A 23,760-nucleotide genomic window follows, 5' to 3' on the forward strand; every position below is an offset into this window, starting at 1 on the left:
CAGGGGGCAGGGTCTCAGCCAAGAATCTAAAAAGACAGAGGGAAAATTATTTTCCTCCTCTACGGTGGCCACCTACAAGCCAAGGAGAGAGACCCTCAGAAGAAATCAACCCTGCTGACATCTTGATGTAGGTCTTGTGGCCTCCGGAACTGTAAGAAAATTAATTTCTGTTGTTTAAGCCACCCAGCCTGTGGTACTTTGTCATGACAGCTCTAGCAAACTAATACACAACGCTAGGTATTTATCATACCCTTTCCTCTTTCTGGACATAGGAAAACATTTTCTACCCTCCCTCCATTGGGGTGAGGTCCCTGTGACTCGTGACCAAAGGACCATAAATAAAAGAAAAACGCTTCATTCTTGGGCTGAGGCCCTTAACGGCAGGTGTTAATTACTCATGGTCCTTCTCCTCCTCTATTGCCCTGGGACCAGGAAGACAGTATGTTCCAGATAACGCAGTTATCAAATGACAAAGCTCCTGTCGGCGTGGCTCCCTCAGTGACTATGTGGGGCAGAGCACTCTGTTAACCTGCTTTGGTCATATAATATAAGAAATAAATAAACTTTTTTTTTAAGCCACCGAGGTTTAAGCTAGCCTATGACTGCAGCATAGGCTAGCTTCCCCTCACCTCATACAGCCTCAGAAAAGACAGACTACCAAAAACATGAGGACTTCATGTGCCATTAGGTGAAACCATATTACATTTTTGTTTTTGTAGGTAAAAATGCTCACATATGTATAATTTCATTTGTTCAACCTCTAATTGCACATATTTGCATAAACAACCTTAGAACCAACAAGTTGTAACCACCTCTAGTTTACAAATAATACAGGTGAGGCCCATTCAGATTCCTGGCTCACCAAAGCCCAGAAACATGTTAGCGGAAGAACTGGACTCCAAACCAAAAATTATATTTCTTTTTGTGAAGGCAAGTTGGCAATATCTATCAAAAAGTACTTATCAAATGGTAAGCATGCTCTTTCACCTAGCAATTCTCCCGCTAGGAATTTACTGACCAGAAATATCTGTACAAATGAGCAGAAATATTTAAATAAGAAGATACACTATGCTAGCAATATGTATGATTGTGAAAATACAGAAATAATCTAAGTGCCCACTTAACGGGAACTGGTTAAATAAATTATGGTTCATCCATAATCTCAAATCTACATAGTTAAAAAAGTTCACATGTAAAAAAAAAAGTTCACATGTTTGGTCCACATGACAAAATACCCAAATCATATTATATAGAAGCATCCTGATAAAAAGTAGGGAAAAAGAATAAATCAGCCCTCATGAAAGGTCTCTTAATCTCCATGCACTGAGGTGTATCTAGTACCTGACATTTGGTAGACACTTTTTGCCCTCCCAACCCTCTCTTGCATTTTGCTTGAATCATTGTAAATAAACCCAAGTAGGTGATCCAACTCTACTACCTACCAGCTGTAGGATCTCAGGCCAGAAGTTCCCACTCTCACACCTATAAAAACTGAAAGAAATAATAGAGCTTCCTTCCAAAGGTGTTGATAAGATTACATTAGACCATGTACATCAGGTGCTTAGAAGGATGCCTGGCCCATAGTAAGTGCTTAGCAGATATTTACCATTATGGTCATGGTAATGAAGATGCTAGTCATCTCTCGAACCGGAAGAAACAAGGTTTCTTGCAGTTTGTGTTGTATCTGCTTATGCTTTCTTTTACCTCTTTAAAAATATATATATATAGTAAGAAAACATAATAAGTCATTCTGCTCATTTCCCTTCCTGAAATTAAATAAAAAGACAAACTTTTTAAAGCAGTGCTTATCCCAATAAACTTTAGCAACGTTAGGTGTTCTAATATTTAATGTGGCTTCTAAAGACAATTTCATTATTTCATTACCAAACCGATAAACTGCTTTTCTGAGGAATTAATAACAATAGAGTCCATCCCCAGGTAAATAAAGTGTTTATCAGGGTTAACGTAAAGTACCTGCACTAGATGTGCAGCACACCTGCCCTCTTCTGCTGAGGGATCAGCTTGGGGTTTCTCCTCCTCTGGTTTCTGAAACACTGTACTGACAGCAAGGGTCTTTCAAATGCACAGAAAGGGCCTTCCACGTGACCACACTCTAACTTAAACGGGACTTTCTATTTGAAGTCCTACCCAGTGCATTGTAAGTATTAACCAACCGGGCTTATCTCCACAGACCTTAAGCCTAAGAGACTTGTGTGCCTCTATAAACAGACTGCAATTAAAATTCCATTCACCCACGATTCACCCACCATTCTGATCCAGTACCTCTTCAGTCCCTGGATGCTCTGGGAACCAAGTCTAAAGCAGGATGCAAAGCACTAGTGAGCATTTGTAGGCTAAGCTTGGCATCTTGCTGCTACAGTGGGCCCCAGGATTAAAGCTTCTTTCTGAGCTTATTGTAGGGGCTGAGTCCCGGCTTTTGCGGAGCTTCCCCAAGGTTTCACAGCTGGTCAGTGTCACCCTAAGGCTGGAACCCAGGACTGGCTTCCCAGTGAATGCTCTCTCCACTGCTGCCGGGTTATCATTCTCCCGTTTCTGCTTCTTGGAAAACCGAGCAAAGTTAAAATAGCTCATTGGAGGTCAGAGGGGCAGGTGATGAATCTCAGGTAATGACATCCCGGAGGGCGAGTCCTCAGCCTCCCCGCCTCCACCGGCCTGTGTCGATGTTTTGGTCGGGGAGACCAAACAGTGTGTCTTGGTGTCTTGGGTGTCTTGACACCCGCCTAGAGTGTCTCTTCTAGGCTGGTACCGGGCGTGTAGCTTCAGGTTGTGCCACCCGCGGCCCGCGGGGCCGGCGCCCACGCCTCGGGGCGGCCGCAGCAGGTGCCGCGGGGGTGCCTCCCCCGCAACCCGCCCGCCCTCGCCCGCCGGCTGCCCGGCGGCCTTTCTTCCTGGGGTTGGCGACTTGGCCGCGGGGACCGGCGTCAAACTGAACCAGCTGGGCCAATTCTGAAGCCGAAAGGACGAGCGGGGCTGGTCGTGGGGTACCTGCGGGCGCCCACCCGCCCATCTCCTGCACCAGCCGGGCCGCGCCTCCTCGGTCCTGGCGACGGGGCGCACTGGGGGGCACCTGGCGCCCGCGGTGGCCCCGGCTCGGAGCGGCTCCCCCGCCTGCGGAAGCCTCCCACCCGCCCCCTCCTACGCCCGGCGCGGGCGCAGTCCTGGCACCCACGGCCCGTCCCCCCCACCGGAGGCGGGCGCTTTGAAGCTCAGGCGCGCTGTGCGTGGCCGCGGGCACCGTCCCGGAGCCGCCGCGCTGTGACAGCGGATGCCCCGCGTCGCGGAGGCCGGGGCGCCGCGGGAGGGCGCGGGGGCTTCTTGCGCAGGACGCCCTGCCTTGCTCCCGGTGGCCGGGCTACTGGGGGGTGGCTTCCCGGGGGACAGGGACGCGGGGCTCTGGGGGTGCCGCAGGGGCGGGGGGCGCGGGGGTCTGGGGGTGCAGCAGGGGCGGGAGGCTCGGGGTGCAGCAGGGGCAGGGGGCGCGGGGGGCACAGGGAGCTCGGGGTGCAGCAGGGGCAGGGGGCGCGGGGGGCACAGGGGGCTCGGGGTGCAGCAGGGGCGGGGGGCTCGGGGTGCAGCAGGGGCGGGAGGCTCGGGGTGCAGCAGGGGCAGGGGGTGCGGGGTGGCACAGGCGGCTGGGAGTGCAGCAGGGGCGGGGGGCGCGGGGGGCTGGGGTGCCGCAGGGGCGGGGGGCGCGGGGGCCTGGGGGTGCCGCAGGGGCGGGAGGCTCGGGGTGCAGCAGGGGCAGGGGGCACGGGGGGCTCGGGGTGCAGCAGGGGCGGGGGGCGCGGGGGGCTCGGGGTGCAGAAGGGGCGGGGGGCGCGGGGGGCTGGGGGTGCCGCAGGGGCGGGGGGCGCGGGGCTCTGGGGGTGCAGCAGGGGCGGGGGCGCGGGGGGCTGGGGGTGCAGCAGGGGCGGGGGGCGCGGCGGCCGGCGGTGCTGCGGGCGGGCCCCCGGGAGGCCGGGAATGGGGCGGGGGCGCGCGAGGGGCTCACCTGGCGGGCGCCCGGCGGGCAGCGCGTGTGCTCCATGCAGGCGGCGGGCACGGCTGCCGCCCCGCTCCGCGCCCCGCGGCCCTTGAGGGTCTGGCGGTCCCGGGGCCTCGGCCGGCGCCTGAGCCTCTTAGAGCCCGCGCTCCCCGGGCGCGCCCCGGGCGGGCGGGTGCCTGGGTCCTAGCGCCCTCCCGGGGGCGGAGCCCCGACTGCGAGCCGGCCTGGCGCCCCCCATAACTGGCCGGCGCCCGGCCCGAGGGCAGTGGACGCTCGCGCAGCACCGCCGGGCGCTGCCGGAGACCGGGGCTCCCACAGCCCGTTCTCTCCCGCTCGCGCCCGCCAGGAAAACACTGAAGAAGCCGACTTGCCTCATTCTGCACCAAATTCGTGTATGGTGCGATTTTAAAGAGATTCTAAGATCAGAGACCTTAGCATTATTAACACGCCCAACGTAGCATAAAGAAATGAATCGGGACACCGGGCGCGCCCAGCGCTGCAGCACCTGCCCGCCTGCGGCCCAGGGGCACCCCGGGGCCGGGGTCCAGTCCGCGTTGGGCTCCCCGCCTGGAGCCCGCCTCTCCCTCTGCCTGGCTCTCTGCCTCTCTCGGTGTCTCTCATGAATAAATCAATAAAAATAAATAAATAAATAAAATATGATTCGCCCTCAAAGTGAAGAACTCCTGTATTCAAATGAATATCTAAACGACACCCTGTTACGTCTGCGCTGGGGGGCCGGAGGGCGGGTAGGATGATCCCTCAGTCGTAGTTACTGCAGACAGTTCACCAGCAGTGGATCAAACGTGGACCAAGCCAAAGGTGCTGCCCCCCTTCTGCCCCCCCCCCCCCCAATCTGTTTGAAGAGCTGGAATCAAAGGTCTGGGCAGATACTACTATGAAGCTTGCAGGCATTTTTAAAAAGCAATTAATTGTACCTACTTTAATGCTCCAGCTGTAAATAAGCCTGGCTTCTTGCTTGCGGTTATGATCACACCTGCCCCATACCTAGCAACTTCAGGGTGGAGGGATTTCTAACAAAGACCTAGAGAGCACCTTCCCTTTCTCCGCTGCCCACAGGGCTGAGTCAGTCCAGTTAAAACCAAGATCAACAACAGCAATCTCTTCCGGCTGACTTTCTCATCCAGAGAGGCTGATGAGATTTCTAATGCCAGAAAAGGAAAACAAATCGTATGAAACTAGTCCATAGGACATGGGGACACAGAAAGACAAACATTATTGTTTTGGAGTTAGCCATAATCTATAAAGGCCAACAATAAGGCATGACAGCGGTATGAATATAGCTTTTATAGTCTTTTTCTAAGGAGCTCAAAGGGTTTTCCCTCAAAAGCACTCCTCTCTGTGTGGAGTCTAACAGTTTTCCCCAACTCCTGGTGTTCATACCTTTATGGAATACCCTCTCCTTGAGTGAGGGGGAAGCCCTGTGACTTGCTTCCCATCCGGAGCAAATGGTGACAGGATGTCACTTCAGTGCTTATATTAAATAGCCCTGCTGGGACACTGTCTCTTGCTGGCTTTGATAGAGCGAAGAGCCACGTTGAGGAGGCCCATGTGGCAAGGAACTGAGAGTACGTCTGGCCAAGAGCCAGTAAGAAACTGAGGCCCTTAGTCCAACAGACTAAAAGGAACTAAGTCTTGGCAACCACCAAGAGAGTTTGAAAGAGAACTCTTCCCTAGTCAAACAGTGAGATGAGACTACGGCCTCAGCGAACACAGGGGACCCAGTGAAGCCATGCTCAGACTTCTGACAGAAACTGAGACGTGTGCTGTTTGAAGCCAGTAAATCTGTGGTAACATGTTATGCACAATAGCAAAACTAACACACTTCCTCCTTCCACAGATGAAAAAGTGAGGCAAAAGGGGAGGCGAAAGGTAGAAGGGCTAAGGTCATTTAAATTGGCAGTGAAGTCCATCATTATGTCATACTCATCTCCTTTTCAAGCCCTGTCCAGACAAGGAAAAGCAAAACAGCAAAGACCTCAAGAGGTGAAAGAGCAATTTCAGACTGAGATGGGGGTAGAGCAACAGAAGAACCTGAAGAAAGTCTGAGGCAAAAAATAACCCAGCAGGTAAAAAGATGCTTTGAAAAACTCAAGGTAAATTGACCCAAGCAAAAAATACACATTTTCAGAAAGAAAAGGAAATAAATTAAAAGAAAAACAGGAATGAAGAAAACTAATAACAAAGAGACAATGAAGAAAAAGCAAAGACACTAACTCATCTGAATCTCTTTCTAATTATTTATTAAAGAAAAACAAAAACCATATTTTCCCCTGTGAATGTGGGGATTTTCCAGAAGAGCTGCTCAAGAAGTCCTAGCAGGCTCTCTGCATATAGCACATGCCTGAGCCGGCAGGTTGTCTACAGTTCCCAAAATATTGCATAAAATAAGATGGCATCTCAAAAGTATCAGCCAGAGTTTGGAGGGCTTGCACCCATTTGTTGGATTTTAAGCATCTTTGGATGCCTAATGTTTCAAGGTTTCCTATCCCACCCTGGCTGCACAATCGAACCCGACACTTAACCCCTGGACATTTCTTGTCATGTACCTTTAAGGGAATTACGGTGTGGTGTATGATTTTCAAAGAAGAGGAGAAGAGGAGGGAGAAGGGAGGAAGAAAAAGAAAGAAGTTAGGAGAAGGAGAGGGAAAGGACAGGAGGCAGAAAAAGCAGGAAGTGGAACTGCAACAAAGGGAAGGAAAGAAAGAAGAAAGAGAAGAAAAGCGAGAAAAAAAAAAAAAAAGAAGGGAAGAAACCAGAGGCACAGAGTTCGAGTCTAGCAGGATTAGGGTCCTTTGAACATGTCACCGGTCATTCAAGACTGAAGATAATGTTGCTGACAAGCTGGTGCTCGTGTAATTGCCACAGTATGAAAGATCAGGACAATCAGGTGCCACCAGTGTTTGATAATTTCTGAAGATATTAAGTCTATCGCTTCATGATCATCAACGTCATTGGCAGCCCATGTATTAAACTCCTTTTGTAATTCTCCCATCTAATTGGCATAGCATCATCCCATTACCCCTCCCTATCCTGAACCAAGGGAATACATAAATAGTATGTAACTGTCCTCCTGACAACAGAGGAACAGACTCCGAGAGGCCACAAGTGTCACTAACATCTGTGGCCTCCCTCCTTCACTAGTAGTTTCACCCCAGTTTTTCCTAATAATATTGCAACCTCAGATACAATCAACCAAAGCTCCTCTTAGGGAACCAAACACAGCTCCTACAGATTTTGAGTCCATACATTTTCCAGCCTGGATCCCTCCCCTCAGGATAGCTCAAGACAAAAAGAGAAGGAAAAGCGAGTTATCATAGGAATGGGTGCTAGCCCCGTGGCCTGGAATTACAAATTTGCAAAGAGGAAATGTGGACTGGGAAGTTCAGTGTTATCAATAAAATATCTCTTCATATTATTTATTAGCAGGAAGTCATAAGCATTAATGATGAGAGCCTTGCCCTTGTATCTGAAGAGAGGACACAGCGTCAAGTGGCTGCCATACATTCCTTTAAGTGTGTTTGAGAGCTGAACCTCTCCCACTCTTCACTGATACTTACACTACACCCAATATACCTATCAATCGATCAAGGGATTTCTAAATAGAAGCAAATTTGCTCAATTTCATAGTTGGCCCTTGAAAAACACAGGTTTGAACTGCCGGGTTCCACTTACACATAGATTTTTTATCACTAAGTACAGTACAGTATACTATGAATGTGTTTTCTCTTCCTTATTATTTTCTTAACACTGCCTTTTCTCTAGCTTACTTTATTGTAAGAATACAGTATATAATACATAACAGACAAAATTTGTGTTGACCAACTATTTATGTTATCAGCAAGGCTTCTGGTCAACAGTAGGCCATTAGTCACTAAGTTTTTGGGGGTTGAGAAGACTAAGAGGAATACAGAGGTAATATAACAATCCAGAAGGAGCTAAGGAGAGCCTAAAGAAGAGCACTGGCCTTAGGAATGGAGGGGAGGGGGAGAACAAGAAAGATACTTGGGAATGGAATAGGACTTGGTAATGGATGAACTGTGAATGGGTGACTCCTGGAAGCAGTACCTCTCGCTAAGACAGGTGCTGCGAGGTGAGTGCAAGCACCTCAAGTGAGCAGTTTGAATCTGTTAGGTCTGAGGACGTGGAACACACAGGAAGATGTCTAGTTGATAAGAGGAAACAGGTCTGCAGGTGGTGGGAAATATTTGGGTTGGAGCTACAAACCCAGCCATCATCAATACACAGATATGAGAAGAAGCACTCAGCAAGAGAGTTAAGGATCCAGCCTCGAGGAGCTTCAAGAGGTGAACACTGAGAGGATTGGAGAAGGAGACTCCAGCAGATGGCAAGTAAGATAACCTGCCCTCTAGCTAGAGGTTGATTCCAGCCTTTTTCCAAGCAAGGACATCAAAACTCAACACTTTCAATGGAGAGTTACTTCCTAACAGAAGTAAAGTTCTTTCAGAAAATGAAAGACAGCTCTGCACGCATGCGCACTCACACTTCATCCAGCAAAACTTTCCAGGGCTGGAAGGTTTTTCATCCTTTAAAAAATGAGATGGGGAGAGGTAGTAGTTTAAAAACATACTTCTGTTTTCTAAATTTATCTAAGAATTAAAATGCATTTCGATCGAATTCCTACAAGTTTAGTAGGCTTTTCAAAATATAGATATAAAAGTATAGATACAGAGAAATTAAAAAACCATTGCCCTTAGATCCTGACCAACACTCTGTTGCTGCCCCCTCCACTCCACCCCTCCTCGCCAACTTGTTTTCAAAGACAAGAAATGTCCCAATTAACAAAACCTCTGGGAATGAAGCAATTTTGTAAAAGAATCGTCCATGTTTTGAAGCCAGCCGTGCACCTTTGTAAATCAGGGGGATCCGAGTTAGTATGGATCATGCAGGTGGCTAATACCACCTGCAAGACTGTTGTACCCTCACGGTTTCTAGCGCTAGAAAATAAACGTGCAGACACAAGCAAACAAACAAGCCTCCTCATGTATTTTCCACTTGTTTGCAAAGAGTTAAAGGTAAATAGTACTAACCCTCCTCCACTTTCTGGGGTCAGTGAGGTTTGTCTAGATGGCCCTCTGCTTCCCTTCTTTACCTGTCCTCTCCTCTTCTCTGGGCTGTGAAAGGACTGCACCCTCTACCTGTGCCCACAGATTGGCTTCTGGCCCTCGTGTGAATGCATTCAAATCAAAATGTTACCTCAGGTATGATGCTGAGTGAAGTAAGTCAGTTGGAGAAGGACAAACATTATATGGTCTCATTCATATGAGGAATATAAGAAATAGTGAAAGGGATTATAGGGGAAAGGAGGGGAACTGAGTGGGAAACATCAGAGGGGGAGACAAACCATGAGAGACTCCTAAATCTGGGAAATGAACAAGGGGTCATGGAAGAGGAGGCGGGCAGGGGGATGGGGTGACTGGGTGCCAGGCGCTGAGGGGGGCACTTGACGGGATGAGCACTGGGTGTTACACTATGTGTTGGCAAATCGAATTCCAATTTTAAAAAATGTCACCTCAGGAATTGGCATTACGCCTCATTTACTTACTAACTACTTTCTTACTCACTGGGGGTAGTGTGTGGAGGAGGTAGTGGGGTACCAGAGACTAAGCAAAGAGGTGGGAAAGTGCTTCAGGACTCAACTCACCTAGGCCGAGACCTCCTCCGGGATTGTCTGCCTATTTCTCCCGCAGTGGCCGGCGCTCCCGCAACCACTGGACCTTCCCGATGGCAAGTCAGTAGCTCCTGCCAGACTAAGCTCCTTAAGGGCTGAGTCTGCATCTAACTTGGTGCTGGATTCCCAGGCACAAAATAAGCACTCAGTAAATGTTCGCTGAATGAATGGATGAATTAATTGGGTTGTAGTAGTTAGAATGGTGTCCTTTTAAGTGACTAAAAAAGGTGGAAAGATTGTTTTTGAAAAAACGACTATTCTTTATTTCTCAAGACCATGAAATGGCCTGTGTTCCCTGGCTGGTGCTAGAAACTGCGACCTAAAAGGTACCAGAGGCAGAAAAACAAACACTGTCATCCCTTGCTTCTCCTAGGTCCAAGAATGTTAGCTCCTGACCCTAACTTTGGATTTTCCTGTCCTAAGACTCCCAGATGTACATTTTATGTTCACTCGTGTTCTCGGCGTTTCATCTGTCACCTCATTCAGACCAACGTTGATGGGGGTATACTAGGCTCCAGACACAGTGCTGGGCCTTGAGGATTTGACAGTGAACAACTCCAGCCTAGTCCCTGGTTGAGTTACTACTTAATGGACTGTCTGAGCCAAAGACGCCTTCACCATCCACCATTCATCTATCTAGCCAACCGATTCCCTGTGTTTCTTATTCTTTATACATTTCTGAGAACAACAACACAGTAAATGAAGGCTTTCTGCACTTTGGGTTGTTTTGGAATCATGGAAATATTAAAGCTAGAGAGGATTGTGCTGGAATCTGTCTGTCTGCTCTTCCAGATGGACTCTATGTCCTCCCTTCCCTGTGCCCTGTGCCCTGGGAGGTGGCCCTGTACAGAACACAGCAATGCATGCCTTGCCCTCTGGCTTCCAGTCGGTTGGCTTCAGCCCCTGTGGGGCATCAACACGGGGGAGAAGGTGGGCGGTAGCTATGGGACTCCACGGCGCACAGGGCTCTTTCCAAGTTCCAACGTTTGCTGTATCGCCTGTGCTAAGGGTGTTACTGTCAGCCTCCAGGTGATAACAGCTTCTGGACTCTCACTAGCGTGTGGATCCTGCATCAGCCCTGCAGTGGGTTTCCTTGTACCTGCCCGCACTCGGGTAGTACAAGCCTTCGTCTGTTTCCTGGAGGGACTCTGATATAAAACCCTTCCCTTTCAACCTCCAGACATGGAATTATAAATTTGTGAAGAACAAGACCTACTTTGAATCTCTGGCCTTTCTGGCAATTTGGAGCAATATTGTGATTATACTACTGTCAGCCTACACAGACTGAATTTTTAATATATATCCTATGGGTTGGACAAAATTATGCCAAGATGAAGGTCAGGCCTGAGATGCCAACTAAAACAGACGTACAAGAAACCAAGTGACAGATACTTGGCATTTCAAATTCCAAGGAGTCACAGCCAGTGGAATCAAGTTCAAACTGGGCTGGGAGGCTGACATCTACCCATTCCAGTTCTTCCCGCAAGTCATACCCTAAACAGGTCAAAGTGCCCCTTCTCAGTGCTCTCCCACCCATTTTGTTCACAAACTACCTGTCTGGACTATTCCTCCCACTCTGGTTTCTGTATATCTAATCCCTTGCCATCTATGAGGCCTCGTGCAAATGGCTTCTCCATAAACGTTCAAGCTTTTTCTGATGATCTCAATCAGGAAATAGCTTGTTTTCCTCAAGATACCTGGAGCATTTTGTTTGTACTCACTCATATTACTCATCACCACTTATGTTGGAATTATTTGCCTTTAGGTGTTTTTCTCACTCCTAAGTCCTGAAGAATCCTGAGGGTAGGACAATATCTTCTATGTCTTTGTTGCTCCTAGAGGACCCACGGCAGTGCTTCAGAAATTGAAGTTTCTAGCTAAATGTTGACTGACTGACTGACTAAATAAATGAATTAATTAACAATGAAAAGTATTTTCCCTTGGGGTGGTCATAAAATTTCTTCTGCATCTCAGAAGACCAAACCATATTTCACTTCTTCATCCAGAAATAGCAAATTCGTAAAAGCAAATGGCACTATATTTGAGGAGAAATATTTTCAGATTGTTTCCATATGTGTTTCTATATATAACAGTTTATGCAATATTTTAAATCAAATTCAACACCATGTGGCCATGTATCTTCTAGAAGCTCATAATGATGATTTAGGTCAGAGCTTAAAACAATAACAGTCAAGTTCTTAACGGAGGTTTGTTCATTTATCCTTCGGTTCTGTTCATTCTCTAGATGTTTCCTTTCTAGGCTTGGCTCCAATGTCACTTTCTGTGACCTTCTGTGAGGCAGGCAAAACTGCTCTGCCTCCTGAGTTTCTATTGCCCTTTTTACAGACCTTGTTGTGGCTTTCATCCCACTGCTCTGTGGTATTAGTGCCCATCTCCCGGTGAGAACAAGGGCTCAAGAGCAGGGACCTCGCCTTATTCACCTACTTCTGTCTTCCCAGCACCTAGAATAACACCTGGCACAGAGGGAGCCTGAGTAAATGTGGTCTAAATTGAATTGGCGTCATGTCAGCTGTGCACTTTGGCACCAAAAACCCAGCCCATGCTTTCTTTGGTTTAAAATCCGTGACATTTATGAATCTCAGGAGATCTAAGAGAACATACACGCACACCTGCTCTTTGGAAGTGGTATCCAGCTTTCTTATCTATACCCAACTATTTAACCTTATCCCAGTTTAGATATCATGGATCACTTCCACATTAACTTCTTTTGTTGGCAGCCGTAGGTTAGCACCTCAGCCCCAATTCAGGAATATGTCCTCCTCTAGCTAATCGATAGCCAGGACCATGTTTCAAGTCAGAGAAGGTGGGAGGAAAGACATCTGGAACACACTGAGCATTTAGTCTGTGCTCAGCCCTTTGCATACCTTACTACTTTGAACCTTCACAATATCTCAGGGTTGGCATTATCCCATCAGCCCCACTTAGTAGCAGGACATCTCCCAGGGTCAATGGAACCATTTGTCTTAGACATGCCACCACTAGAGTGTCTCCAGTGGAGTGAGCATCAGGGTGGGAATAAGAGTTGGGTTCACCTCTAACATCATCTCATCACCACTGGTTCACTAACTTACTGCCTTGCAGACACACTGACTTTTCCATTAATTGAAACCCACCGGATCTTCTCCACACTGGGGGGTTTGTGCATGCTCCCTCTCTGCTGTACTGGTGTTTCTCCTGCTCTCTCTGCCTGGCCAGTTCCTACCAACCCTCCAGCCTCACGAGTCTCAAAGTGTGGCCTCCAAACCGGCAATCTCAGTATCATCCAGGAATTTATTGGAAATGCAAAATCTTAGACACCCCCTCAGACCTACTGAATCAGAAACTCTGCTGGGAGGGTACCCAGAAATCTGTTGCTGTCTTTTTTTTTTTTTTAAGATTCTATTTATTTATTAATGAGAGACACAGAGAGAGGCAGTGACACCAGGCAGAGGGAGAAGCAGGCTCTATGCAGGGAGCCCAATGCGGGACTCGATCCCAGGACTCCAGGATCACACCCTGGACCAAAGGCAGATGCTCAACCACTGAGCCACCCAGGTGGCCCCAGAAATCTTTTTTTTAACAAACTCCAGGGGACTCTGATGCACATTGAAATTTGAGAAGCACTGTTCACAGCTTTATCTGTCAACTCCTCAGAGGAAACTTTCTTGACCCTAGCTCCCCAATCTGTATCATATCCTCACTGTTACTCTCTCATAGTAGTTATTTATGTATTACAAACTGCAAGTTATACAACTGCTTGTGTGCTTGTTTGTTTAAAAAATCTACCTTCCTCAGGGCACTGGGATGGCTCAGTCCATTAAGTGAGTAACTCTTGGTTTTGGCTGAGGTCCTAATCTCTGGTCTTGAGATCGAGGCTCACACTGGGCTCTGCACTCAGCAGGGAGTCTGCTTGAGATTCTCACCCTCCCCTGTCACCCCACTCTAAAATAATAAATAAATATTTTTAAAAATAAATAAATAAATAAATAAATCTTTAAAAAAAAATCTACCTTCCTCACCAGACTGAGTTCTGTGAAGGCAAAGACCATGTATACTCAAAGCCTTATCATGCCTGCCACAGAGTAGGTACTCAATCAATGCTGATTGGTCAGTTTTTCGTAGCCAACCTGGTGTGAGACCCCGGAGTTATTCATGCGTTCACTGTGTGAACTTTTGCTCGAGCCATAAAATACATAGCATGAAACACAGCCAAATCTCATTTATTCACCATCTAAAGACCACTTACGATTCCCTGTGTTTCAGACTTCCTTCCCTGTCTATTGCTGAGAAACCACATGTATAAATAGGGGGTAGGGACAGGGATGGGGATTCAGGCAATTAATTAATTATCAGTAACTTGGGTAAATAATTTAGTGAAGGAGGAGAGCAGAATTCTCAGCTATATTCTATTTTCAGATTCTCAGTGTGTTCTGATCATTCTTGCTTTTTACTCAGAACTACTCTGTAGCCCACACAGAAGGCTCACTGTCCCCATTAACCCAAGGACTCAATCTTCTTTCTCAGGCCTAATGTGTATAATATGGAATCAAGATTCACTTTCTACCTAGGCTTGGTTAGACAGATATTTGGAATTCAATTCCCCCCCAAAAATTTTTAATATAGATATTTCCTGATGGCCAATGGAACAGCTCTATGAGATCCCTCTTGACAAGAGTGTCATTCAATGCTTTCCTAGTTGAGTCTTCACCTTACACAGTAACACCCAGAGGATTGTGGGCAGCTGGCAGCTGGAAGCCACCATGAGTGTTGGAGGTTGGAAAAAGGGGCTATAGTCTTGTCCTGGGTAAGGTGTACTACGGACCGTATGCCATACCTCAATGTTCCCTCCCTAAACCCCAAGACAAAACCCAGTTCACATGAACCTTCAAGGCAGACTTGAGGCAGAGACAGTCCTGGCAGAGGCAGTCCCACCTGACCCAGCTCTACCTTGGACAGCATGGCAAGGATCAGGCCAGCCACATTTCTGTGTTCCTCAGCTCTGCTCTTCCAACACTGGTTCACAAAGACAATTCTTCTCTCCACACTGTGCTGCTGAGTCAAGGGGCTCACTTGTCTCTTCACCTCAATCTTAATCAGCACAATCATATCTGTTCAGTCAGCATATGGATTCTCAACCTTTGCATCTGTCACAAAGAACACTCAGAGGGTGGAATCACTTGTCTGGGCTAAGACTTCCAAGCAGGCCTTCTGTGGGGTTCTCTGATCTCCAGTCCACGGAGGAAGTCTCTATGTGTTAAATGCGGCAGACATGCTTTGTTTTCCTTATCTCATTCAACCCTCATGTTAACTCTCTGTGACACACTCAGTACCTCCCTTTTACAGATGTGGTAACAGAGGCCTAGAAATCCTAAGTACCTTTCCAAGATCAAGAGCTAATAAGGAATCATTTGCACCCTGGACCATCTGTCAACAACTTTCATGCACTTGTCCCAAACAACCTTATACTGAGCCTTGGGAAAGGGACTTCTAAGTGACACCAGCATCCCAGTATAAAACCTAGAGTGTGTCCAGTTATGCCTTGAGCCTGTGGAGTCCACTTGGTGTTACCTTGCCACCAAACTTGGATTTCCTGCAGCTTTGTATTACTGCTGTGTTTTCTGACTGATGGAAATGGCCCATGCCTAGTTCACACCTCCTCTGCCCTTGGACCTCACCTCCACCCCTACACTTGATATAATCACCCATGCCAAGGGGAAGCATGTGACCTGGGCTGATAAGACGTACATAGGCTTCCGGCACTCGTCTAAAGTGGGCTGTTGCAAATGGAATGGGGAAGGCCTGGCCCCAGCTGCTGCACGTGAAGACAGCCCCTTCCTCCTCAAGCAATTCTCACACAGGTAGGCCAGTTAGGGGTGAGATCCCAAGGCAGCTTAGAAGATGTTCTGCTTTCCCACGCTGTGTTTCTACACAAAAGCTTACTCTGGGCCAGTTTTACCTAAACTGACTGAGAAAATTTGCAGAAAGCAAAACCAGGTCAAGCATAGGAACTACCGTAGATTCAATAAAACACAGATCACAGATCTGCTTTCGTTGGTGCTATGGGAGACTCTCGTTTCAAAAACAAAACAAACAAGACATCCGCAATGTAGTCAAGTCCCACTAACACCCATTTCTAAATATCCTGGAAGATTTCGGGTGACAGGAGCTGGCGCTGTGCCACCTCTCAGGGCATGGCTGTCCTGCTTCTCAGTTTTCACATCCTTGGACTCTGTTGGTTTACTAACTCAGAAGGCCTGAGGCCTCTCTTATCACACTTCGGCATCAGAATCCTGAATAGCAAACATCTTCTGAACCGAGTACAAGGAAGTTGAGATTACTCTGGGGTCAGAGGTTGAAAAATATGGTTGAAAAGCTGGCGACAGGAGGCCCTGCTAAAACAGTGGCCGATTGCAGGGACCCAGGCAGGGCTTCCCTTCAGGGCAGGAGGGGCCCTCAGATGCGAGGCTCTACGTCTGGATCTGAGGCCCTGGGAAGTCACGGAGGGAGGCCGCTCGTAGGGCCGAGGCCCCGAGTCCGCAGCTGAGCAAGGAGCAGGGAAGCCCGCCGGGCCCGCCTGGCACCCTTGGCCCATCTGACGGTCACAGACTCGGAGGAGGGCCCGGCGACCGGGGGGGTGCGGGAGGCGCTGAATCCTGCAGGATCCCGAGCTTCCAACCTGAAGTGTTTTCCAGGCTCAGGCACAAAATCATTTGTCATCACTCGGGTCCTAACAGAGAAAAAAATACAATGGAAAATTAGATCCTGTGTCACAATGTCATGGGTATAAATAAAATGAAAGGCAAGCTTGACGTCAGTAATAAGGATTCTCACATTCCACTTCACTTCCTCATCACCAAATATGCAGCTCAATTTACCCCCTTGGGTGGTGGAAACCGGTTAGTGTAAACAGGTGGGGGCTCTGACATCGTGGGGACTGTGTTCCTTTCTCCCTCAAAATTCCCCAGGAGCCCTGGGCAAACAGTCCCAAGGGGGGCCTCACTCCCTGTGCTGGGTGTCCCCTGGGTACGCAGGGACATTCTTAGCAGATGTCACAAATCTTTTCTCTCATTCCTCTGCTTCTCCAGTCTGTATTCTTGTGCTCAAACTTCCATTCTTGGGGACAGCCAGTTGTCACTTCACCAGCTTTCCTGAGCTTGGCTGAAGGGACGTTGCTCTGCCTGGAGAAGAGAAAGGAGAACGAAGGAAGAGGGAGCTGAGTACTCCTTTGCACAGGCTCACAGCGGCCTAGATGGTGGCTTCAGCCTGGGGAATATTGACTCATAATGATTCATATGCTAAACACTCTCTGGGGACCCCCTGGGTGGCTCAGCGGTTGAGGGTCTGCCTTCGGCCCAAGGTGTAATCCTGGAGTCCCAGATTGGGATCGAGTCCCAGGACAGGCTCCCTGCAGGGAGCCTGCTTCTCCCTCTGCCTGTGTCTCTACCTCTCTCTGTCTCACAAATAAATAAATACAATCTTTAAAAAAAAAATAGACACTCTCTGGAATATGATGCCCTAAAGGAACCTCATGGTAGATAATTTTGTAACACAAAATTACTCCCTCCACCCCCACCCCTAAGTTCTATTCCTATATTAGGAGGAATAGCTAGATTACCTAAACTCTACAAGGTTCTTCTCAGAGCATTAAGCAGCCCTGTACTCCAAAGCCAAAAATAGACCTGGCCTGGTACACAATCTAACACACCTTTGTCATCAAAAGTCAGCTCACTTCAAAGCACGCGGAGGAACACTGACAGGCAGTGCCCCGTATGATTAAACCAGGGGTTGTCAATACAACACAGGGATTGATTGGTGTCTGGCATTATCCGGTTCCATGTCCCCTCAAGGGGGATCACTGGACCTCAGATAGTCGTGGAGCCTCTTCTCAGTCTACTCGGTAACCCCTCAGATGGTGGTAACCCATCGTTCTGAATCCAGCACATTCAACAAGCAGGTTCTGGGGCCGTTCTGGGGCCTTCCCGGGGCTGGGGGCCTTCCGGGAGCTGGGGGCCTTCCTGGGACTGGGGGAGCTGTGAGCATGACCCAACCCCACCCTCCCATCTCCGCTCTGACCTGGGGCGGGGGCAGCAGTGGCCTGCAGAGGGCCTTTGGATTTGAGTTTACATATCCGTTCTGGTGCTTCCTGGCTGTTTTGAGTGCCTACCTCAGAGGTTCCCAAGTGCCATGTGAGGTAAGGGATGGAAGGTGCTGCTTGCTCCCCTCTCCCAACTCTCCCACTCACCAGCACTGAATCTGCTGCCTAGAAAGAAAATAAGAAATAGTGAAAGGGACCATAAGGGCAGGGGGGGAACTAAGTGGGAAAAATAAGAGAGGGACTCAAAACATGAGAGACTCCTGACTCTGGAAAACAAACAGGGATTGCAGAGGGGGAGGGGGCTGGGGAGAACGGCGGGGGCGGGGGGAGGGGGGGACTGGGTGACAGGCACTGAGGGGGCACTTGACGGGATGAGCACTGGGTGTTATATACTATATGTTGGCAAATTGAATTTAAATTAAAAAAATTAGTGTTGCATATATGCACAAGGTAGTACTCATTTCCTCATTCTAGCCTGCACACAGGTGAGCACGTGTACACGCACGCGTGCACACACACACACACCCTTAACCTGGCTTTCCAAGTCACAGATTACAATGATATTTTTAGAGCTCGATTTCTACTCTGCTGCCGCTCAAGAAGTAGATTGGATTGATAATGGACTGAAAAGGCATTTGGTCATTTTCCTCTCCATGTGTACTCAGCAGGGCAGAATTTGGTATCACCTAGGCCTCTAGCGCTTCTCATTTAGTGTGTCATTATGGCTGCTGGGGACAGATCTGTGGCCTGAATTCTGGGAGACCTATTTTATAAGATGTGTTTCTGAGACCACAGAAGATTTTTTTCCCCTTTACCATAAGAATCTTATGAGGAAATGTCCTTCAAAATTTGTGCAAGAACTGGCCCAGGGCAGAACACTTTGCACACTGAAGTGCAAAGAGTTAGTTTTTTCCCACTATCTTTCCTGCTTTCTGTCACCAACCTAAGCATTCAGTATCCACATACCACACCTGGCTTCTAGAACCTTCTATGATAGTCTCTGTCCATTTTGACACCACCCAAGCTGTCCTCTTCCTTCCATCTCAAAACTCACCCTTCCTATAAACCTTCCCTCCCAGACATGCTCACTGCTAAATAGATATGGGTTAGCCATGGTGTGGGATGAAAATTCTATGCCAGCAGGTAATGGTTTTAGAAGGTTTTTTTTTTTTTTTTTTTAATTTTTGTTATCGTGATGGTTAAAGGAACCTAGGTGTTTGTCTTAGACCCATTTTAGGGCTTCTCCCATGCCAGGGTAGGTGATAAAGCAGGAGGCAGGAGCCTTGTATTCCCCTTAAAGATGTGATATTCCTCTAACATACTGAGTGTTTTGTTCTTTTTGGACCCAATACCCAAAACCAGCTTGTATTGGACTCAGGAGAGCAGAGTGTCAAAGTTTTAGGAATTTTGCCAGATGGTTGTTGAAACACTGCCATGATTAAAAATGAAATTATATAATTTATTACATTTAATTGTATAAATTAAATAAATAATATTAAAAATTAAATAATTAAATTAATTATATTAAAAATAAAGGTAATAAATACTTAAACCTCATCACTTCCTAATTATTTCATTTTGCATACCCTCACCTATGCCCTTGAAGCTATTTATGCCTAGTAGATCTCTATGTGGGGATATCGCATGTGGGGGGTCATGTCCTCCCAACTCCATGTTCAATGACATCACACTGGTAGCTAGGATTCAGCCCTGGTGGGTAGTATTTACACCGGAGAATTCAGCAAACACAACAGATCAGGGCTTCATTGATTGCCCTTTCCCTGCCAAACCAGAGGTTGAGCACTTACCATCAGCATACGGCTAGTTTGCCTCCCACTGGGCTCAGGAGCCAGGCCTCCAGTCAGCTAGGACTGCTGACATCCGACTTCATGGATGCGGGAGGACAGCTGCAGAACCTCCCCGAAGCTCTGCCCATGCCTTCCCAAAGCCATTTTCCCTAGATAACTTCTGACATTTTCAAGTCATTCTTGCTGTGTCCCCACCACCACCACAGAGACTCACGTGCCGCCCACTGGGGGCTCTCTCGCTTCTCTGTCTGTCCCTCTCTCATAGCCAACACAATCTGTTTGTGGTGAATTCTGTTAACTCCGATACAATTCCAGGGAATTTGAGAGTCTATAGCCTGGGGCTTAGGGGTATCTGACGTATGAGAGGAGAGAAGCAGAAAATGGAATATTTGGGGAAAAAAGGTTACTGTGCATACAATCTCCTATCATTTGGCCCCACAGGTTGACTTCAGAACTGGGAGATGAGTGATTCTCCTCAGTTCTCCACTATGGATATTTTTTTTTTTTGACAGATGCATACTGGAACTGGAATTTTTATAAGTAAACCTATAGCTTTGACCTGTGATTCTCAAGATACTCAGCTTCCCCCCCCCCTCCCGCGCCGCCCGCCAGGGTGAATGGGGTCAAAAGTATTATCCTTAAAAGAATATAATGTCTTGCACTCTACAGAGCCCATCACATTGATTATTATATGAAGCTTTTAGAATAACATTGAGATGGTAGCAACACACACATTATTATTCTCATTATGAACAAAAGAGGCCCAAGAGACCTAACTTAGCATTGCCCACCTAGCTAGTTTGCGAAATGGCTGGGATTAGGTCCCACAGTGCCAAGTGGATTTGAAAATGCCATACCTTACAAAGATCAGAAACATAACATGCGATTATTTTAACCTGAAGTCAACCACGTTGACCCATGTGTTATTCTCTCTTCCTCCTCCAAGGACTCTCATGTCAGCTTTTCACCTGATTCCATGGCAATAAGCTATTTAGAGATTCATCTTGGCCATGCAAACCATTTATTTACTAGAAAGTGAGATTAGGGGTTGACCTTCAGTGTCCTTAACAGATGACACCAGAGTACAAAGAAGAAGACCACAAGGCCAGGGCACTGCAAGGCCACGCAATCAGGATGGGAAGCATGAAGTGGTAAAACTGCCCTACTTGTAAAGCAGAGTATAGGTTCTCAAGGGGTGAACCTACATACCATAAACATCTAAACAATTTTTGTGAAACTGTGGTTTATTAATTCCTGGCTAAAAGATTGAATGACATTAAGCCTTACTAATTTGCTGGCCAACTGGGCAGAGACTGTGTCCAGGGAAGGGAGAGAGGCCAGTTTTTGCAAAACAGCTGTTTACCCAGTCCTTGGGCCAGACCCAAAGAATGGGGAAAAGCAACTCCTTATTATATCCTTGTAAGTGAGAGGTTTTGTTTTACAAACTGTGACTGGAAAAAGTTGTACCAAACTGTTAATAGTGGTTTTTCAAGGAAAAATGAAGACTTTTTAAAAAATTCCCACTATCAACATACAGTTTTTAGCAGATAATCACCTTTTCTCAGTCTTCCTTATACTTTTATTTTTTTCCTTATACTTTTAAAAGCACAATATAACACCTTAAATTTATAAAGCAAGTTGGCCTTTGCAAGGCATTTTGGCCATTACTTCAATTGAGCCATATGAACATCCTGTATCAGAATTTTATCCTTAAAGAAACCAAACCAAAACCTCCCCAAAGACAAAAAAAAAAAAAAAAAAAAAAATTGTGTAGAGAGGGACTTCGCACTGAAGGTAGGGATTGCTATGCCAGCCATTGCTCCAAATCTCTCTCTTAAATTGCTGTGTTCCCTTAGGGGCCACAAAATTTTACTCCTAATCCTCAATCTTACCACAAAATTGAGTTCAGAAGATACTGTTTGGTCCTTCTCTTGATGTTTATTTACATGCCTGCCCCTGGGTAAAATCAATGACAAATGGCAGGACACCAGGGTGGCTCAATGGTTGAGTGTCTGCCTTTGGCTCAGAGCATGATCCTGGGGTCCTGGGATTGAGTCCCTCATCAGGCTCCTTGCAGGGAGCCTGCTTCTCCCTCTGCCTGTGTCTCTGCCTCTCTCTGTCTGTGGCTCATGAATAGATAAATAAAATCTTCAAAAAAAAAATGACAAATGTCTACTTTGAAAAGACAGAAATCATTTTAATGTAACTTTCCCATGAGTAAGAGTAACATTCCCTTTTTACCTGTCTTCTTAATTTGAAATCAAGTAGATTTAGTCTTTAGGTCTGGTTAAAGCAACTTTGGGAATCAATTCTTTGTGTAAATAAGAACTACTGTGACTGGCTGGGATGCTTGGGTGGCTCAGTTGGTTAAGCGTCTGCCTTCAGCTCAGGTCATTATCTCAGGTTCCTGGGATCAAGCCCTGAGTTGGGCTCCCTACTAAGAGGGGAGTCTGCTTTTCCCTCTCCCTCTGTGCTCTCTTCCTCTCCCTTTGTCCTCTCTCTCTCTCTCTCTAGTAAATACATAAAATCTTAAAAGAAAAAAAAAAGAAGTACTGTGCATTCACAGTAGTTAAAAATAATTATTTGGGGCCACCTGTGCACTTGAACCCTGGGCAAAGCAATTTACAAATTAGATCTATGTGATTTCAAAAAGTGGTTGATTTTCCTTCACTGGTAAAATCAAAGCCACTGCATTATTGGTTAGTGATGGGTTAGCTTCCAACTGGGCTAGTTCCAACAAACTCTAATAATCCTATTTTGATTTATTCTCACAAAGTAAACATGACTTCAATATTAAAATCAAGAATATTAAAAAAAATAAAAATAAAATCAAGAATATTCTCATAGGTGATAGATGTATTAATTATCTTCATCTTGGTGATCATTGCACAATATATATGTATATGAAATCATTACAGTGTACATTTTAAGTATAGGTAATTATATTTGTCAATTATTCCTCAATAAAACTGGGAGGAAAGAGGAGAAAAAAAGAATATTCTCACTAAACCCAAATATCAAGATGATTTGATAGAGAAAGGCGACTGCCGTGGAGAACATAATCAGATTTTATTATATCATTGAGGAAAAGAGAGAGAACGAGAAAAAGAAAGGGGAAAAGGGAATGAGAGGGGAAGGAAACAAAACAGAAAAAATATTACCACTAATAAAAGTGTTCAGCCATTCCCAGGGCTGGAAACAGAATGAAAGAACAGAAATGACTCACATGTCTTTATTTTAATATTTAATAAACATGGTATTTTAAATCAGGGGAGGATAGAATATCAATAAATGGTACTGAAATAATATTTTTTTAAAGAAAGAGAGTGAGCAGATGGGGAGGAGTAGAGGGAGAGGGAGAGAGAATCTGATGCAGCTCCCCGACCACCATGGAGCCCGACACAGGGCTGGATCTCATGACCCTGATATCATGATTTCAGCCAAAACCAAAAGTCAGATGTTTAACCGACTGAGCCACCCAGGGGCCCCATAATTTGCTAATATTTTTGAAAAATAATTCAGATAGAATAAAAATTCTCATTTTATTTTAATTTTAGATTAAAATTTTACTATTATGGAAAAGTCAGAAAAGTATAAATGAATAGTTGTCTAATGTTGGGGATAATAGCATCTTTCCAAGAATAACACCAAAGGCATCAGCATAAAGAAAAGACAGATACATCTGATTTCTTAAAATTTTTAAATTTTGCATATCAAAAGCATCCACGATAACAGTCCTTTGTCAGAAATATGTATTGAAAAATATTTTCTCAAAAAAAAATATTTTCTCATATCTATGAGTTGTCTTTTCATTTTCTTAATAATTTATTCTGAGAACACAACAGCATGGATGAATTTCAGAAATGTGTTTTGTGGAAAAAATATACATTGGATGGTTCCACTTATATGAAGTTCTAGAAGAGGAAAAATTTATCCAAAGTGATGGAAATTAGATCTATGTAAAATGGCACAAGGGAATTTTGGGGGGCAACAGAAATGTTCTATATCTTGATTGTGGTCATGGATACATGGGTATATACATTTATCAAAACTCATTAAATTAAAAAAAAACTCATTAAATTGCACACTTAAAGTAGATGCATTTTATTGTATATAAATTATATTACAATTACAGAAAAAA

General features: G+C 46.2%; 2 protein-coding genes across 4 annotated transcripts in view; both read right to left on the bottom strand.

Annotated features, from left to right (window-relative positions):
* The window catches only part of PDE8B (phosphodiesterase 8B), a 265,665-nt gene extending 260,705 nt beyond the window's left edge, over window positions 1–4,960 (bottom strand). The window contains exon 1 of one of the 3 annotated variants that reach the window (XM_035714326.2): window positions 4,946–4,960. Coding sequence is in view for 2 of the 3 variants with exons in the window: in XM_035714325.2 (XP_035570218.1) it covers window positions 4,013–4,048 (36 nt within the window). In the remaining variant the exon portion in view is untranslated. Of the gene's footprint in view, window positions 1–4,012; window positions 4,143–4,945 lie in introns of those variants that run through there. The other 2 variants (XM_035714325.2, XM_035714324.2) reach the window with 2 other exon arrangements.
* Window positions 4,961–13,920: 8,960 nt separating this feature from the next.
* AGGF1 (angiogenic factor with G-patch and FHA domains 1) overlaps window positions 13,921–23,760 on the bottom strand; it is a 117,820-nt gene continuing 107,980 nt past the window's right edge. Inside the window, exons 19-21 of the transcript XR_004814303.2 lie at window positions 17,881–17,976; window positions 16,548–16,894; window positions 13,921–16,443 (exon numbers count right to left, since the gene is read on the bottom strand). The gene's annotated coding sequence lies outside the window, so the exon portion shown is untranslated. The remainder of the gene's footprint in view (window positions 16,444–16,547; window positions 16,895–17,880; window positions 17,977–23,760) is intronic.

Source organism: Canis lupus, chromosome 3 (assembly GCF_003254725.2).
Source record: "Canis lupus dingo isolate Sandy chromosome 3, ASM325472v2, whole genome shotgun sequence".
NCBI lineage: Eukaryota > Metazoa > Chordata > Mammalia > Carnivora > Canidae > Canis > Canis lupus.